This window comes from Setaria viridis, chromosome 9 (assembly GCF_005286985.2).
Source record: "Setaria viridis chromosome 9, Setaria_viridis_v4.0, whole genome shotgun sequence".
Classification (NCBI taxonomy): domain Eukaryota; kingdom Viridiplantae; phylum Streptophyta; class Magnoliopsida; order Poales; family Poaceae; genus Setaria; species Setaria viridis.
In genome coordinates this window covers 17,692,682-17,712,190 of record NC_048271.2, presented here as the reverse complement: position 1 = coordinate 17,712,190, position 19,509 = coordinate 17,692,682, and the positions used below count along the sequence as shown (strand labels likewise).

The window sequence follows — 19,509 nt, the reverse complement described above, 5'->3', positions numbered from 1 at the left end:
CTACATCCAGTTTGAGGTTGGTCGATCGACTGTATCCTGAGCCCATGTGCTCGGAGTTTGCAGTGGGGGTACAAATGAGTGAGGAGTGGAAAAGGGGGTGCCCGAGCCCGGTTGTGCTCTGGTCTGAGTGGAGGAGAGTGATGGGGGGCCGAACGTGCGCTAAGCGTCAGAGAGAGTGTTTGCTAGTTCTCTTGTGTGTGATGTCTGATATCTCCTGTCGAGAGGGAGAGGGCTTGTCCTCTTTTATAGTTCAAGGTTACAGCCTTACAAGTCAGAGAGAGAGAAAAGGTGCACAAGTGCCGCCTAGTCTTGTCAGCGCCCACGTCGTCGGGTACGGGATGGCCATCGTCCTCCTTCCCTGTTCATCTCGTCAGGCCACTCCGTTGTGACGGGTAGGTAGCACAATGTCCGCCTGACATGGCACGGCGATACTATATGGCGCGTGCACAGGGCATGGCGAGGTACAGCCCTCTATATGGTAGTTGACCTGAGGGTCTTCCGTTATCCGCTTCACCTGCTCCCTGGGCCTATACCGAGTGGGCGTCCTCGATCGGTCGTCCCGGTTGGTCCCGACCGTGTTGGTCCGGAAGGAGCGATGCGCGTTTCTAGCATATCCCCAGTCAGGGGAACTTGTTGCAAGAAGGGCGAGCCGCATATGGGCACCGACTCCGTGTTCTTGATGATAAGGATAAGCTTCACGGGGATATTGTACTGTCATCTTGTGCTCAGGTACTTTTACTGCACAATCACGAGTGCGTGCTCTAGCGCTTGCTGCCTTGGCTATAAATAGAGCTGCTTCTTCATCCGGAGTCCTCATGGCTCGAGTTATAGTGCTAGTTGGTTTGAGGCTCTTGCTTTTTGCTAGGGGTAGCTTCGGCTATACCTCCTGATGTCAGAAGATTTCTCGTAATGGCTACCCAAATGCTCCTTTCCTCCACAGTCTCTTTGGGCATGTCTGGGGGCCACGATGCTAGAAGAATTCTCGTAAGGAGAAAGCACCGTGCATCCCGATCTAGTCCTGGATGCTGGATGAGAGGACGAGGGTGTCATTGAGGAGCATGGCTTCCTTGAGCGCAACTTTCTTGTCCTCACTCTTTGTCCAGGTTACTGCAGAGGGAGGAGATAACTTTGTTGAGCGCAGTTTTCTCGCATGCGCTCTTTTTCTTCTTCCGCCTTGACGCTTCTTGCTCCGACGTGTAGAGCAGTCCTGAGGCCATTCGCATGCACTACGCATGATATTGTAAAAGCCTGGGACTTCTATTTTTTAGCTCAATGAAAGCTTACATTGTTATATGTTTCCTGTGTCCATTGAGCCGTGGAAGCGGTTTGCTATTGGAACCTCGGTGTTTTCCCCCATGGTTCGCTGCACTGCGTAGGGTAGCCGAGTAGGATTAGGCACCCAGCCCTCGAGGAGAGGACTGGTGAAGGCCGCGAAGGCCGCCGAGTAGACATAGGCGCCTAGCCCTTGAGGAGGGGACTTGTCAGTAGTTCATCTTCCGCATGGTTTGCGTGAGTGGACCTGATGGGTCTAGCCCTCGAGCCTACAACTGACTAGGGAGTCGGCCAGAGGCTGAACTTTTCCCAAATCGCAGACTCCTGTGTCTCCACTGGTCAGTATGAGACAGTCCTTGTTGCGAGTCGGGGCGTTTGCCCGTGTGCGTTTCAACCGTGACCTGCGTCGCTGGTCGAACTCCCACGTCGGGTTTTGGTGACCCAAGTGTTGGGATACGAGGTAGGCTACACTAGCGCAATTCAAAAATTTTACCGCGTATAACCAGGAAGAACTGCCGTATAAGGATCACGGGATTACCACTCGACGCACTACTGGTGCGGAAGATGTAGATATGCGTCGATGCAGTGAAGACGATCACGTAGTCGTACGTAATCGATCAACGTAGTCGTACGTAGTCGATCACGTCCAGCAGCTCCTCAGCAATTCGTCCACGTGCAGCAAGATCGCCTCCGGTGCCGCGGCTCGTCGTCGGCTCGTCGTGGCTCGTCTGTGGCTCGTCCAAGTGCTGCAGGCGCAACACCTCCAAGGTATCCACACGTGCAGGGAGGAAGCGTCGCAAGCCGGATTGCTAGATCCGCGAGTTGCAACAGGCGAGGGCGTGGGAGGCGCGGCAGATGTGTTTCGCCAAAAGGTGTAAACCCTAGGGCGCCCCCACCCCTCTATTTATAGAGGTTCTTGACGGGCCTCTGGGTTCGAGGCCCATTAGTACTTCTAAACCTAATCCAACTCGGATCAGATCCGAATTGGGCTTCCAGCCCCTTAAGTGTGTGACCCTATGGGTTCGGATACGTATAGACATGGCCCGAGTACTCCTACTCGGCCCAATAGTCGGTAGCGGCCTCTAACAAGACGTGCCAACTCCTATACGCACACGAAGATCATATCAGACGAACCATCAACATAATATACATGCTATTCCCTTTGCCTCACGATATTTGGTCTAGCTTAAAGCCGACCGCTCTTTCTCGATCCTGTGATTCGGAATCCCTTTGTAGGTTAACTCTTAACCGTACGTAGCATGGCCATGCATTTTCGGATCCGATCACTCGAGGGGCCCAGAGATATCACTCTCAATCAGAGAGGGGCAAATCCCATCTTGATTGACCATGTCTCATAGCATGCTTCTTGACAAACCCGAAAGCTACCTTTATAACTACCCTGTTACGGCGTAGCTTTTGATAGCCCCTAAGTAGGTCGATCCACATCTAGAATACATGCGACAATCTCAGGTCTAAGGACAAAGCGTATATGTTGTTTAAAGAGAGAACTACTTCTCGTGTTGGGTCAGTCCTAACACATGTCTCCACATGTGTCCACATTATTAGTTCAACATCTCCATGTCCATGACTTGTGAAACATAGTCATCAACTAATACATGTGCTAGTCTAATATTCATGTGTGTCCTCACATGAACTCCGACTAGGGACAACTTTAGAATAACCATACAAGTAAAGAGTTTCACATACAATTCACATAATTGCAAATCAATTCAAGTAGCCTTCAATGGATATTCAATGAACACAACATACAAATCATGGATACAAATGGAATATCATCATCTCTATGATTGCCTCTAGGGCATACCTCCAACACCAAGCCCCTAGGGGTCGGATGGGGTCAGTCACGTCTTTTTCTGCGTCACCCCATCCGCGGTCTCTGCAACCGGAGGGGTTGAGCTGACGCCACTTGCCTCGATGGCTCGAGTGACAGGCTCGGTGAGCTCCTAACGGGCGTGTCCGAGTGGAATCCAAGTCCATCGTTCGTGACGAGGTCGGCATAGCCCTCATGTGGCATTCCACTACTCCTTGACATTACCTCCCAGCAGATGCTCGAGCCGTCCGACCGACTCGGGTGGCCCGCTGGCCTCTCCTCGATGGAGATTCTTTGGGCATGGCTCGAGGTCAGAATCAAACGAGGAGTGGAGATGACCCTGTTCGCTTCTGAGCGGGTCGGTCGAAGGCCGCTGGGCCTCATATGCTTTTCCATAGCTTTGTTTGATGCGAGGTGGCCTTGAGTCCTTCACGAACCGGCCTTCAAACCTCGGCCAGTCGCGACTCATTTTGAATGAGCCGACTATTGCTTTGTGATGCAACACAAAGCAATGTAATGCGATGATTGTATGAAATGAATGAATGTATGCGTGCATGAGATGAATGAATGAATGAATGTATGCATGCGTGAGATGGATGAATGCACTTGGAATGGGAAAGAAAATGGTAGGTTGGTAAAATTACCTTGGTCGGGTTTTTGGGCATCGCCCCATCCGCGGTTTTCGCAACCGGAGGGGCCAAGGTGACGCTGCTTACCTCGATGGCTCAAGTGACGGGCTCGGGGAGCTCCCAACAGGTACATCTGAGTGGAACCCGGATCCATCATTCGTGACTGGGCTGGCATAGCCTTCTTGTGGCATTCCTTTGCTCCTTACCCATCTCTCGGTAGACGCCCAAGTTGTCCGACTGACTTGAGTGGCCTGCCGGCCTCTCCTTGATGGAGATTCTGATGGTGGGCCCCTCCAAACCCTACCTGGGAAGGCGAAAGGTTGTTCACGTGCAGTCATGCTCTGTTTCTCACGCCCTGGTTGCGGTAGTGGTGAGCCCCTCCCAGGCCACGTTCCGTTAGCCATGCCACATCCCGTAAGCCAGGCCACGTCTCGTCGTGCAGCCTTCCCCATTAAATAGGGGGAAGGTGGAGGGTTTTTTCTCCCATCCTTTCGCCTCTCTTTAACCTACATCGCTTCCCCTTCCTTCTTTTCGCCAAGCACTTCTCGCACGCCAGTCGAATCGCTCCGTCCGCCTTCCGCAGCAGCCGCCTCAAGCAGGGTAGGGCATCATGGTCGCACCGCAGCCCGACCCAGCCGTCAGCATGTGCGAGAGCAGCTCGGACCGAACCGTGACGTCCGCAGCATCATCAACAATCGACACCAGGCTCAGCACAATGCCGACGTTGATTGAATGGCAGTGAGCACAGGTGGTGCGGTCCCCAACCGGCTCCATGAGGAGTACGAGGAGGTGCACCCCCAGCGTGGCGGCCGACCCAGCGACCGGTATGGCAATCGGAGTCCCAACCTAGATGGCTCGGGACCACGGGCCTTTGGTCGTCACATCTAGAAGGCACCATTCCTACAGTGCCTCTGACCACCCACCAAGATCGCCAAATACACTGGAGAGACGAACCTGGTGTGTGGCTTGAAGTCTTCTAGCTAGCCTACCAAGCCGGCGGAGCGGATGATGACTACTTCATCATCCAATACCTTCCATATGGGTAGGGGAGTTTGTTCGAGCATGGCACAAATTTCTCTCGCCCAACAGCATCCACGACTGGGTAGGACTCAAGAAGGTATTCATCGGGAACTTGGGAATCCTTGGGACCTCAAGGGTTGCGAGCAGGACCCTAACGAGTCCCTGCGGGATTACATCCACAGGTTCTCGAGGCAGTGCAACTCCCTTCCTAACATTGTTCACGTGGACGTCATCAACGCGTTCCTCATCGAGATGACCTGCAAGTTCTTGGTCCACAAGCTCGGCTGCGTGAAGCCCCGGACCACCCGGGAGCTGCTCGACATTGACACGAACCACGCCTCCAGTGAGGAGGTGGTCGGGGTGGTCTTCAGCAACGGTTAGGACAAGGGCAAGGCAAAGCGAGAGGTCCAGGACGAGGGACCCTCCACCCAGCGGGGCAAGAAGAATAAGAAGGATCAGTGCTGCCCGACCAACCCGGCCCTGGTCACCGCGACCGACCGCCCGGGCAGGCAACCCCAACAGGGCCAGCATGATCACTTCGACAAGCTCATGGAGAGTCCCTACACCAACCATGCCTACCCCGTCAAGCACCTCTACAAGGACTGCGAGTTCCTCAAGCGCTTCCTCCGGCAAGCCGCTAAGCCCAAGGAGGGGAAGGGAAAGAGGGCGCAGCCAAGAAGGGAGGCTCGGCGGGCAATGAGGGAGAAGGCTTTCCCGACCCTGAGGGATGCCTCATGATCTTCGGAGGAACCAACGCTGACCACTCAAAATGACTGCGCAAGGTGCGCTACCGAGAGGTATGTGCCGTCAATTCAACTGTCCCCACTTTTCTTCGTTGGTTGCACTCCCCGATAACATTTGACCAGAGGGACCATCCTCCCTACGGGAAGCTACCCGCTCGTCGTCAACGCTATCGTCAGCAAGAAGCGCCTCACCAAGGTGCTGATAGACGGGGGTAGCAGCCTCAACTTCGTGTACATCGACACCCTCGACACCATGCGCATCCCCCAGTTGGAGCTCCATCCCGTGAGCTCACCTTTCCATGACGTGATCCCAGGGATGTAGGCATATCCGCTCAGGCAGATCGACCTACCCGTCAGATTTGGTGACCACACCAACTTCCACATGGAGGTCCTGACCTTCGAGGTGGTGGACTTCTTGGGGTCCTACCACGCTATCCTAGGGCGCTCATGCTACGCCATGTTCATGGCGGTCCCCAACTTCACCTACCTCAAGCTGAAGATGCCGGGACCGAATGGCGTCATCACCGTGGGTAGCACCTTTTTGTACACCTACAAGTGTGACCGCGAGCACTACAAGCTCGCAACCAGCATCGTCAACGCCGCCGAGCTCCCAAAGCTCGAGAGCGCAGCAGCCCCAGCGATGCCCGACTACAACGAGCCGATCTCCACGAGCGCCTTCAGTCTAACCGAGGAGACCAAGGCGGTGGAGATCAACCCCAGTGAGCCGACCAAGATGGTGCGGATCGAGACCAAGCTCTCGGCCAAATAGGAAGGCAAGCTCATTGACTTTTTGCCCGCAAATCGGGAGGTCTTCGCATGAAAGCCTTCTGTGACATGCCGGGCATACTGAGGGAGGTCGCTGAGCATGCACTTCGCATCGCCCTAGGCTCGAAGCCCATCAAGAAACAATTGCGCCGCTTTGATGACGAGAGGAGTAGGTCCATAGGCGAGGAGATCACCAAACTCCTACCGGCCGGCTTCATCAAGGAGGTGTATCACTCCGACTGGCTTGCCAACCCTGTTCTTGTAAGAAAGAAGAATGGGAAATGGAGAATGTGTGTTGACTATATGAAGCGTCCCCATATAAGTAGAGACTAAATGTGATACAAATATCAGTCCCAGGAGGCTAATAGCACATTTATTCGACAGATAATTTAGTTACCGTACAACTCCCGAGGGAGTGGGCGTGAAAGCCACGCAGCGATAAGCAGTAAATAAATAACGGCGGCTAACCAAGCGACTACCAAAAGACAGCACTCGGGACTACACGGCAGCAGCAGCATCTTGGGTAGGCCGACACCACAGGCAGCGTCGGGTGCGGACACAACCTCTACTCAAGGTCCTCGACGACGAAGTCCGGGTCTTCCTCTGTAGCAACGAAGCAAGGGTGAGTACAAACGTACTCAACAAGTCCAACCCCATCCACGGAGGGGGATACAAGTAAGTTTATGCACACATACAACAAGGATAGGCTATAGTTTATTTACGGTAAAGCTAAATGTTAACACATGCAGGGGATCGTTTTCGAAAAGGTTTTTGTAAAGGTTTCCGTTAATACCCGAAACATTGAGTGGGGTTGATCCTACACAAAGGATCCAAGTTTTTATCGCTATCGGACTCCCCGTCCGCCATAGCGCACGGCACAACTGCCGGACTCTTCCAAAATCCAACACACACGCACACACACATGACATTCTTGCCCAAGTGCTAGTTATGTGACCAAGCCGTAACTCGTCCAATGCCGTGGACACGGCTACCCGGATAGGTTTTAACTCTGCAGAGGGTGTACACTTTTCCCACAAGTAGGGTACCGTATCGCAATCACCTTAGTGACGGTACGGATCCTAACAAAGCCATTACCCACCTTAGCTAAGACTGGCTAGCCCTCGCGGAAACACCCAAGGGGTTCATGGCTCGTTCATGAGACCCTAACTGGGACTTAAGTCACCAAGATCTTACTCCTTTTCCATGGGTTCCCATTGCTCACTAGCACCCCTGAGGACTAACAGTTCAGCTAGTGGGATTTATGCTAAGCCGTTGCCCATACAACGGTCGAGTGGTTGCACGATGGTGGAATTAGGCAAGATGACACATCAACTCGGTCCTTAAACATGCCAGGATGGATATCTCCCGACATTGCTCAACCACTAAGGTACGAGCACAACAACATGGCATCCCACACAAGGAATACCCATCCATCCCGTCTACACATCCTTTTCCCTTGGGCCCGAAAAGCCATTTTTCTCACTTGCACACACACACACATTATTTTCCGAAAACACCATGGTAATAATGATTTGCAGTTGAGTAACAAATTCCTAAGCGTTCTAGCAGTGGTTATCATCTAAACAGAGCAAGTCGTATTTAGAGATAAGCATAGGATAGCAAGGAATGTTCGTAACAATCAAGGGGTGGCTATCCAACCATGTCTTGCGATAAAATAATATGCATTTCGTAAAACAGGCCAATAGGTTGTGTTATAAAAACTAGGTATTAAGTATGCATCAAAGGGTGAGATTGGACTTGCCGTCTTCAAAGCCTTCCGGGAGTTCCGGCTCGCGGTACTGGTCCTCGGGCTCGGGCTCGCAGTCAAACTCCTCCTCGGGCTCCTCCTCGGGCAATCCGCGATCTACGGCACACACAAACAGACACACAAATAAATAAAAGAGGAAACGGTTTTTAACCGTGAGCTCCGAACAGGAAACGTTGACGGAAAATAGGTAGAGGGATTATTTTTGGGAAATTTGGATACGGATTGGCGAAAGTATTCTGGAGGATGACGTGGTGAAATTTGGGATTAATTGGAGGAAGTTTGGCGCATGAAATGACAGGTTAAACATGAATTAGGGGCTTAAACGGAGGTTTAGGACTGATTTGTAATAAACTAGGGACCTTTTTGTAAATACTTTTGGAGGTGGAGGGGCTTATCCGTGAATAGATTTTGAGAGTGGTGGGAGGACTGTTTCGCGAATAAGAAGAAATAGGGGGTCAGATCGGAATTTTGGGGAACTTTAGCTCTTCTTCTTCCAGGAAGAGAGAGGGAGAGTGGGGATGAGTGGGGCGACGGTGGCCGGCCGGCCGAGCTCACCGGCAGCGGCCGTGGGCGGAGGAGGTGGTGGAGGAAGGGGTGGAGACCCCATTTTGCCTCCCTTACCGTGGGTGGCGGCAATGGGAGAGGGGCGGCCTGTGGTGGCTTGCGGCGGCGGCGCACGGCTTCGGTGGTGGCTTCCAGCGGCGGTGGTTGGTGGCGCGCGGGGGACTCGGCACGGGTGGCGGTGGTGCTGGTGGATGGAGTGGAGAGATGGCCGGGCGCCGGGCCTTTTATAGGCCGGCGAGGGGGAGGTGGTCGGTGTTGCGGTGGGATCGGCGGTGGCGTGCACGGGCGGCGGCCGGCACCGTAGGGGGCCGGAGCGGGCGGTAGGGGACAGGCCGGCAGGGTGCGGTGGGCGGCACGGCACCGGCGGTGGGGTCGGCCGATGGCGGGGCAGGGGCGTGCGCGCGGGGCAGGGGCGGCCAAGCGCCGGGCGGAGCGGCGCAGTTGGCCGGGGCCGGCTCGGGCGCGCGGCCCGAGGGTGGCAGCGGCGCGGCCGGCGCCGGGCCAGGCGGAGCGGGCCCCTGGCGTGCGGAGGCCAGGCGGCGTGGCGCCAGTAGGGGGTGGCGCCGGGAAGTTAAGGAGCTGGGGCCGGTTCGGGCGCCAGGAAGAAGAAAGAGGAAGAGAGAGAAGAAGGGAGGAAGAAGAAAGAAGAAAGAGGAAGAAGGAAGAAGGAAAAAGAAAAGGAAAAAGGGGGAGGGAAAAAGAGAAAGAAAAAGAGAGGGACCGGCGGCGATCGCGGCACGCGGTCGGAGCACGCGCGCGGCGGTCTGTCGACGGCACGCGGCGAGGTTTACGGGCACAGATAAAAAGGTAGGGGTCGGCATGGGTACCGGGACGGCGAAATCGCCGGGGAGGTTTCCGATTTTCGGGAGCTCAGCGGTAAAAAGATTTTAAAGGCAATTTTAACGGGTGATTTTAGTTGGTGATTTCTGTGGATGTTACAAGCCTACCCCACTTAAATTGAATCTCGTCCTCGAGATTCGACTGAGTCCTGAAGAGATGGGGGAATTCCTTCTTTAACGCATCCTCGCGTTCCCAGGTGGCCTCTTCTTCGCCATGCCTACTCCATTGTACTCTGCAGATCCTAACTGCTGTATTCCTTGTCCTTCTGGTGACAGTGTCCAAAATCTTGACAGGCACTTCTTGGTACCGAAGGTCCTTTTGCAGGTCTATTGTTTCCACCGGTACTTGTTCCTCCGGTACTCTCAAGCATTTCCTCAGCTGGGAGACATGAAATACCGGGTGTATATCCGACATTTCTTCGGGCAGTTGGATATGGTATGCTACAGCTCCAACTCTCTTTAACACCTAGTATGGTTCGATATACCGAGGGGCTAGCTTTCCTTGCACTTGAAACCTTCGAGTACCCCAAATCGGGGATACCTTGAGATAGACAAAATCTCCCTCATTGAAGTACAATTCCCGTCTTCGTTTGTCTGAGTAGCTCTTTTTGTCTGGACTGTGCAGCCTTCAGCTTCTCTCGGATTTCTGCCACACGGTCTTCTGCTTCCTTGATGAAAGCTGGTCCGACTAAGGAGCGTTCTCCGACTTCTGACCACATCAGAGGGGTTCGACACTTTTTACCATAAAGAGCCTCAAATGGTGACATGCCTAGACTGGCTTGGTAACTATTGTTGTATGAGAACTCTGCATAGGGTAAACTTTGTTCCCAATCCTTTCCATAGGTGAGGACACACGCCCTCAACATATCTTCCATGATTTGATTTACCCGCTCTGTTTGGCCATCGGTCTGGGGGTGATAGGCTAAACTAAAATCCAGTTTGGTGCCCATGGCTTTATGCAAACTCCTCCAAAACCTAGAGGTGAACTGAGTTCCTCTATCCGAAACGATCCGGCTGGGCACACCATGCAGCTTCACTATGTTGTCGACGTAGAGTCGAGCTAGTTTTTCTCCACCGTATGTGGTCCGTACGGGTAGGTAGTGAGCAACTTTAGTGAGTCGGTCCACTATTACCCATATGGAGTCATTTCCCTTCTGAGTTCTGGGCAAGCCTACTACAAAATCCATGCCGATCTCATCCCACTTCCAAACCAGGATAGGCAAGGGTTGTAGCAAGTCGGCTGGCTTCTGGTGCTCGGCCTTGACCCTTTGCCAAGTATCACAACGGGCGACAAACTGAGCTATGTCTGCCTTCATCCCATTCCACCAGTATTTCTGCTTTAGGTCCATATACATCTTTGTGGATCCGGGGTGAATGGAGTATGCTGAGTTATGAGCTTCATCCATGATGGTCTGCCGGAATTCTCCGTCCTTGGGGACACAAATTCTGTTCTTATACCACAAGGTTCCCTTGTCATCTACCCTGAAATCCAGGGCTTTATTTTCTCCGGTTTGCTTGCGGATTTTTACTAGGTCTTGGTCTGAACCCTGGGCTTCTCGGATTTTATCCTCCAAGGTGGGCTGGACACTTAGCCTGCGGCTAGCATTCTGGGGAATGATATGCACATTTAGCCGGGCCATTTCCTTTTGTAGACGGCCATTCTCGGGTCCGGGCTGTCCATAGGACTTCCTGCTTAAGGCATCAGCTACAACATTAGCTTTGCCGGGGTGGTAATGGATTTCTAGGTTGTAGTCCTTTACCAGCTCTAACCACCTCCTTTGCCTTAAATTCAGATCGGGTTGGGTGAAGATGTACTTTAGGCTTTTATGGTCGGTGTAGATTTCACATTTGTTCCCAATCAGATAATGTCTCCAGATCTTGAGGGCATGCACTACGGCTGCAAACTCTAAGTCATGGGTTGGGTAGTTCTGCTCATGGGGCTTAAGTTGTCGGGAAGCATATGCCACAACCTTCCCGTCCTGCATGAGGACACATCCTAATCCTTGTCGGGATGCATCACAGTAGATGACGAAGTCTCGCTGGATATCAGGTAGGGTTAATACTGGGGCTGTCGTCAATCTCCTCTTCAGCTCTTGGAAACTCCGTTCACATGACTCGGTCCAGGTGAACTTCTTGTCCTTTCTGAGAAACTCTGTCATGGGCCGGGCTATCTTGGAGAATCCCTCAACAAACCTCCGATAATACCCAGCTAAACCCAGGAAACTCCTGATTTCACTAACATTAGTGGGTTGCTGCCAGTTGGAAACGGCTTCAACCTTCTCAGGATCAACTGCTACTCCTTCCGCGGTCAAGATATGACCCAGGAATGCCACTTTCTCAAGCCAAAATTCGCACTTGCTGAATTTAGCATAGAGTCGGTGAGCTCTCAATTTTTTCAACACCACCCGTAGGTGTTGTTCGTGCTCCTGAACACTCTTGAAGTAAATAAGTATGTCGTCAATAAAGACTATGACAAACTTATCTAACTCGTCCATAAACACCTTGTTCATGAGGTTCATAAAATAAGCAGGTGCATTGGTCAATCCAAAGGACATCACTGTAAACTCAAATTGACCATAACGGGTGACAAAGGCTGTATTCGGGATGTCGCTCTCCTTGATCTTGAGCTGATGGTACCCTGATCTCAGGTCTATCTTGGAGAAATACTTGGCTCCTTTCAGCTGGTCGAATAGGTCATCTATTCTGGGGAGGGGGTATTTGTTCATAATGGTGACTTCATTTAGGGCGCGATAATCCACGCACATCCTGATACTCCCGTCTTTCTTCTTGACAAAAAGTACGAGGGCTCCCCATGGGGATGAGCTAGGCCTGATAAAGCCACTCTGTTGCAACTCTCCCAACTGTTTCTTCAGCTCGGCTAACTCTGAGGCTGCCATTCTATAGGGTCTCTTGGCTATAGGGGAGGTTCCGGGGACGAGGTCAATTGCGAACTCTATGTCCCTGTCAGGGGGCATTCCAGGTAGTTCCTCAGGAAAGACGTCCGGGTATTCACTCACTACCGGGACTTCTTCTAAGGTCTTGGTCTCCATGCTGAACACCATGGGGTCTGGACCACTTCCTCGGGTGTGGCAGGTCACTTGCACACCATCCCGATTGGTTAGGTGCACTACCTTATCAGCACAACCTATATGACCGTCATGCAGGCTCAACCAGTCCATTCCAAGAATCACATCTATCCCCTTAGACTTAAGTACTACCAGATTCGCTAGAAATTCTACCCCACTTAAATTGATCCTTACCCGAGGACAACCTAGTCGACATTGAATGTCAGCCCCAGGAGTCCGGGTTAATAGGGGTAACTTTAGTAGTACTGTAGGTATATGATGTTCTTCCACAAAACTTGAGGATATGAAGGAATGTGATGCTCCATAATCAAAAAGTACTGTTGCCAAGACTGAGCTGACTAGAAACTCACCGAGTACCACGCCCTGAGCTTCGCGAGCCTCCTGCGCGCCAATGTGGTTGACGCGGGCTCGTCTGAATGATGGCTGGGACGGCCTCATCTGCTGGCTGTTATTGTTGCTGGGGTTGCCGCTGCTGCGAACTGGCACACGGTTGGCTCCTGACAATGCGACCCTGGGCCCAGCTACTGAGTTGGACAAGGCTGATGCTGCTGGCTTGTTGGCATAGGGGCAGTTGGCGATGAAATGTCCTGGCTCCCTGCAGTTGAAGCATGCCCTACCATTGCCAGTGACTTGGCTGGCGCTGCTCTGTGGGGCCTTGATAGGGTTCTGGCTCCTGAATGGGGTAGCAGTCTGATGCGAGCCAGATGCTTGGGACTGGGTCCGATAATGCATGGGAGCTTGGGATCTGGGCAAGGGGTGACCGAAGCTCCTTGGCTTCTGGAATCGGTCCTGCTGGTGTGCCTTGCTCTCCAGGAACCGACGCTTGTTGTCCCTCCGCTCTTCTGCCTTGGCCCTCTCAGTCAAGATGGCCATGTTCATCAAGGTGTTGAAGTCGGGGTAGATCTGGGGAGTGAGCAGGGTCCTCAGCTCCGCGTTCAAGCCTTTCTTGAACATGTCCTGCTTCTTCTCATCCTTGTCCACCTCCTCTGGAGCATAACGGGCCAGCTCCATGAACTGGAAGGTGTACTCCTCCACAGATCGGTTGCCTTGACAGAGTTCACGGAACTCATCCGCCTTGCGCTTCATGGTGGCTGCGGGGATATGGTAGCGACAGAATTCCGTCACGAACTCATCCCAGGTGATAGTGGAGGCATCCTGGGTGGCAGAGCAGTAGTTCTCCCACCAAGCTAGGGCAGTCCCAGTGAGCTGGTGGGCAGCCAAGAGAACTTTGTCCCTGCCCTCACAACCAAATGGCTCCAGCTTCCTCTGGATGACGCGCAACCAGTTATCTGCGTCCAGAGGGTTGACAGACCCGCCAAAAGTGGGTGGCTTGGTCCGGTGGAAGTCCGTTAACCTCTCATTCATGTTCTGCCCGCGGGGCCTCTAACGAGTAATGGCGCTGGCTAGAGCTTCCAGCAGGAGGGTCTGGTTGTTCATTACTTGAACTAGATCAATAACCGGTGGGGGCGGTGGCTGTTGTGTCCCCACCTGACTTTCTCCCCTTCCTTCTGGCTGGCTCACTTCCTGCTCCTCAGGAAGTGCTGCCGGAGGCGGTTCTTGCCTTTCTGGCTGCCTCTCTGCACTGGGGGTGGCATGGGCCTGACTTGGGGAAGTCCTGGTGGCACGCTTGGGCGGCATCTGCAGATTGAGTGAGACTTTATGAGAGTGCGATTTGGATTTTAGTGATCTTTAAAGTGGTTAATTCGTATTTTCGAAGAGACAGAATCCACCTCCTGTCGACAAACACACAGACTAACAAGCAACAAACACAAGCGATTTTATTTATTTTGCCACGGGGGGAGGGGGGGTACAACACTGCTGGGGGTAAAGCCAAAACACGTACTACACGACCGGTTACAGCAACACAACTGGAGGGGTACAACTCTACACTGCGGACCATGACGGCTTCATTCCTTGGGCAATCCTGGCTGGGCATACTACTCGCGAGGCGAGTCTTCTCCCTGGACTGAGTGGTCTTCTATCGGAAGGAGAAGGGCCAGCACCTCATCCTTCAGGGTCCCGCCCGTGGGAGGGGTCTCGGGAACTACTCCATCCGACACCTCGGAGTTCCTTTCCGAAGGCGGTGGTGCCGGGGTGGCATCCGGGCTCTTCCGCTTACTGGGTCCTGGGGCAATGGGGATTCCTTCAAGGATCGGGGCCTCTTCGTCCTCGATGGCCACCATCCTCCTTCTGGCACGAATGGTGAGGTGGGCATCCTTCAATTCCTTGGAGTGCTGATCCTCAGCCTCCTTGAGAGCCTCAACGGCAATGGCCTCATTGCTTTGAGCAGCTGCGGCTCGGGCTTCGGCGGCGGCTAACTTCACCTGAAGCCTCCTCACCATAACTTCTGCGTCCTCGACCCTACGGGTCTGCTGCTTCAACTTAGCAGCCTGCTCGTCGTAGAGCTCGTCCAAGGTGAGAAGGTAGGCAGCCATGTGCAGCACAGTGGGGTCATCCTCGCGCTGTCCACGTCCTTCCAAGGTCCGTACCCGGGCCAGCCAAACCGAGTGGTTTTTCTTGACAGGCGGGTAGAACCTCATCGGAGTGCGGCCAATGTGCCTCTCATAAATCTGGCACAGGAAATGGAGGACCTTCCGGGCTGCCACTTGATAAGTATCCTTGTGCCGGAAACCGGTGGCAGTCACATTCCATGGCTGGATGTCGGGGTAGTGGCTACTCCGCCCGATGTAGATAATCATCTCACACCGAGGGGTCCCGTGGTCCTCGTACTCCCTGCTGGTGTACTCCGGACGCTTATAAATCCCGAGGCGGTCCATGCAGGTGAACAACAATCTGGGAAAACCGGGCTCCTCCAGGTAGTGGCTGTTGACCCATCCTTCCTCGGCCATCTGGAAAAGATCTGGGGCACAAATTAGTTTTACAATAGAGCAGAGGTAGGCAGAAATTTTGTAATTCTTTTGTTTTGGTCAAAAAGGGCTAATCCGATCCTAAGGTTGCGTCCTACAGCCAACGACGGCTCTGATACCACCTGAAGCGTTCCCACATATGTAGAGACTAAATGTGATACAAATATCAGTCCCAGGAGGCTGATAGCACATTTATTCGACAGATAATTCAGTTACCGTACAACTCCCGAGGGAGTGGGCGTGAAAGCCACGCAGCGATAAGCAGTAAATAAATAACGGCGGCTAACCAAGCGACTGCCAAAAGACAACACTCGGGACTACACGGCAGCAGCAGCATCTTGGGTAGGCCGACACCACAGGCAGCGTCGGGTGCGGACACAACCTCTACTCAAGGTCCTCGGCGACGAAGTCCGGGTCTTCCTCTGTAGCAACGAAGCAAGGGTGAGTACAAACGTACTCAACAAGTCCAACCCCATCCACGGAGGGGGATACAAGTAAGTTTATGCACACATACAACAAGGATAGGCTATAGTTTATTTACGGTAAAGCTAAATGTTAACACATGCAGGGGATTGTTTTCGAAAAGGTTTTTGTAAAGGTTTCCGTTAATACCCGAAATATTGAGTGGGGTTGATCCTACACAAAGGATCCAAGTTTTTATCGCTATCGGACTCCCCGTCCACCATAGCGCACGGCACAACTGCCGGACTCTTCCAAAATCCAACACACACGCACACACACATGACATTCTTGCCCAAGTGCTAGTTATGTGACCAAGCCGTAACTCGTCCAATGCCGTGGACACGGCTACCCGGATAGGTTTTAACTCTGCAGAGGGTGTACACTTTTCCCACAAGTAGGGTACCGTATCGCAATCACCTTAGTGACGGTACGGATCCTAACAAAGCCATTACCCACCTTAGCTAAGACTGGCTAGCCCTCGCAGAAACACCCAAGGGGTTCACGGCTCGTTCATGAGACCGTAACCGGGACTTAAGTCACCAAGATCTTACTCCTTTTCCATGGGTTCCCGTTGCTCACCAGCACCCCTGAGGACTAACAGTTCAGCTAGTGGGATTTATGCTAAGCCGTTGCCCATACAACGGTCGAGTGGTTGCACGATGGTGGAATTAGGCAAGATGACACATCAACTCGGTCCTTAAACATGCCAGGATGGATATCTCCCGACATTGCTCAACCACCAAGGTACGAGCACAACAACATGGCATCCCACACAAGGAATACCCATCCATCCCGTCTACACATCCTTTTCCCTTGGACCCGAAAAGCCATTTTTCTCACTTGCACACACACACATTATTTTCCGAAAACACCATGGTAATAATGATTTGCAGTTGAGTAACAAATTCCTAAGCGTTCTAGCAGTGGTTATCATCTAAACAGAGCAAGTCGTATTTAGAGATAAGCATAGGATAGCAAGGAATGTTCGTAACAATCAAGGGGTGGCTATCCAACCATGTCTTGCGATAAAATAATATGCATTTCGTAAAACAGGCCAATAGGTTGTGTTTGAAAAACTAGGTATTAAGTATGCATCAAAGGGTGAGATTGGACTTGCCGTCTTCAAAGCCTTCCGGGAGTTCCGGCTCGCGGTACTGGTCCTCGGGCTCGGGCTCGCGGTCAAACTCCTCCTCGGGCTCCTCCTCGGGCAATCCGCAATCTACGGCACACACAAACAGACACACAAATAAATAAAAGAGGAAACGGTTTTTAACCGTGAGCTCCGAACAGGAAACGTTGACGGAAAATAGGTAGGGGCTTATCCGTGTATAGATTTTGAGAGTGGTGGGAGGACTGTTTCGCGAATAAGAAGAAATAGGGGGTTAGATCGGAATTTTGGGGAACTTTAGCTCTTCTTCTTCCAGGAAGAGAGAGGGAGAGTGGGGATGAGTGGGGCGATGGTGGCCGGCCGGCCGAGCTCACCGGCGGCGGCCGTGGGCGGAGGAGGTGGTGGAGGAAGGGGTGGAGACCCCATTTTGCCTCCCTTACCGTGGGTGGCGGCAATGGGAGAGGGGCAGCCTGTGGTGGCTTGCGACGGCGGCGCACGGCTTCGGTGGCGGCTTCCGGCGGCGGCGGTTGGTGGCCCGCGGGGGACTCGGCACGGGTGGCGGTGGTGCTGGTGGATGGAGTGGAGAGATGGCCGGGCGCCGGGCCTTTTATAGGCCGGCGAGGGGGAGGTGGCCGGTGTTGCGGTGGGATCGGCGGTTGCGTGCACGGGCGGCGGCCGGCGCCCGGCGCCGTAGGGGGCCGGAGCGGGCGGTAGAGGACGGGCCGGCAGGGTGCGGTGGGTGGCACTGTTGGGATACGAGGTAGGCTACACTAGCGCAAATCAAAATTTCTACCGCGTATAACCAGGAAGAACTGTCGTATAAGGATCACGGGATTACCACTCGACGCACTACTGGTGCGGAAGATGTAGATATGCGTCGATGCAGTGAAGACGATCACGTAGTCGTACGTAGTCGATCAACGTAGTCGTACGTAGTCGATGACGTCCAGCAGCTCCCAGGTGCAGCAAGATCGCCTCCGGTGCCACGGCTCGTCGTCGGCTCGTCATGGCTCGTCGGCGGCTCGTCGATGGCTCGTCCAAGTGCTGCAGGCGCAACACCTCCAAGGTATCCACACGTGCAGGGAGGAAGCGTCGCAAGCTGGACTGCTAGATCCGCGAGTTGCAACAGGCGAGGGCGTGGGAGGCGCGGCAGGTGTGTTTCGCCAAAAGGTGTAAACCCTAGGGCGCCCCCACCCCTCTATTTATAGAGGTTCCTGATGGGCCTCTGGATCCGAGGCCCATTAGTACTCCTAAACCTAATCCAACTCGGATTAGATCCGAATTGGGCTTTCAGCCCCTTAAGTGTGTGACCCTATGGGTTTGGTTACGTATAGACATGGCCGGAGTACTCCTACTAGGCCCAATAGTCGGTAGCGGCCTCTAGCAAGACGTGCCAACTCCTATATGCACACGAAGATCATATCAGACGAACCATCACAACATAATATACATGCTATTCCCTTTGCCTCACGATATTTGGTCTAGCTTCAAGCCGACCGCTCTTTCTCGATCCTGTGATTCGGAATCCCTTTGTAGGTTAACTCTTAACCGTACGTAGCATGGCCATGCATTTTTTGATCCGATCACTCGAGGGGCCCAGAGATATCACTCTCAATCTGAGAGGGGCAAATCCCATCTTGATTGACCATGTCTCATAGCATGCTTCTTGACAAACCCGAAAGCTACCTTTATAACTACCCTGTTACGGCGTAGCGTTTGATAGCCCCTAAGTAGGTCGATCCACATCTAGAATACATGCGACAATCTCAGGTCTAAGGACAAAGCGTATATGTTGTTTAAAGAGAGAACTACTTCTCGTGTTGGGTCAGTCCTAACACATGTCTCCACATGTGTCCACATTATTAGTTCAACATCTCCATGTCCATGACTTGTGAAACATAGTCATCAGCTAATACATGTGCTAGTCTAATATTCATGTGTGTCCTCACATGAACTCCGACTAGGGACAACTTTAGAATAACCATACAAGTAAAGAGTTTCACATACAATTCACATAATTGCAAATCAATTCGAGTAGCCTTTAATGGATATTCAATGAACACAATATACAAATCATGGATACAAATGGAATATCATCATCTCTATGATTGCCTCTAGGGCATACCTCCAACAGTCTCCCACTTGCACTAGAGTCAATCTAGAAGGTACCTAATACCCATAGCTCTTACATGCGCATCATGCTTAGCCTGCGGGAGTGGTTTTGTCAACGGATCAGAAATGTTCAGATCCGTGTGTATTTTGCATATCTTGATCTCACCCCGGTTAACGAAGTCTCGAATGAGATGAAATCGCCGCATTACGTGTTTGTTCTTCTGGTGGTTCCTTGGCTCCTTTGCTTGCGCAATTGCCCCATTGTTATCACAGTAGAGATTCAATGGGCTGGACGCATTCGGGAACACACCAAGCTCAATGAGAAAATTCCTTATCCAAACACCTTCCTTCGCGGCTTCCGAAGCCGCGATGTACTCGGCTTCCGTCGTAGAATCGGCCACCGTCTCCTGCTTGGAACTCTTCCAACTAACAGCACCACCATT

At 52.7% G+C, this 19,509-nt stretch overlaps 1 protein-coding gene across 1 annotated transcript; it reads left to right on the top strand.

The window, feature by feature from the left end:
- The first annotated feature begins 5,877 nt into the window (after nt 1–5,877).
- Nucleotides 5,878–6,264, top strand: LOC117835381 (uncharacterized). Its single transcript, XM_034714743.1, has one exon. The coding sequence runs from the start codon at nt 5,878–5,880 to the stop codon at nt 6,262–6,264; it is 387 nt and encodes a 128-aa protein (XP_034570634.1).
- The last annotated feature ends 13,245 nt before the right edge of the window (nt 6,265–19,509 follow it).

Excerpts from the sequence above, each read along its gene's own strand:
- LOC117835381 (XM_034714743.1), top strand. The coding sequence starts at position 5,878 with ATGGAGGTCCTGACCTTCGAGGTGGTGGACTTCTTGGGGTCCTACCAC.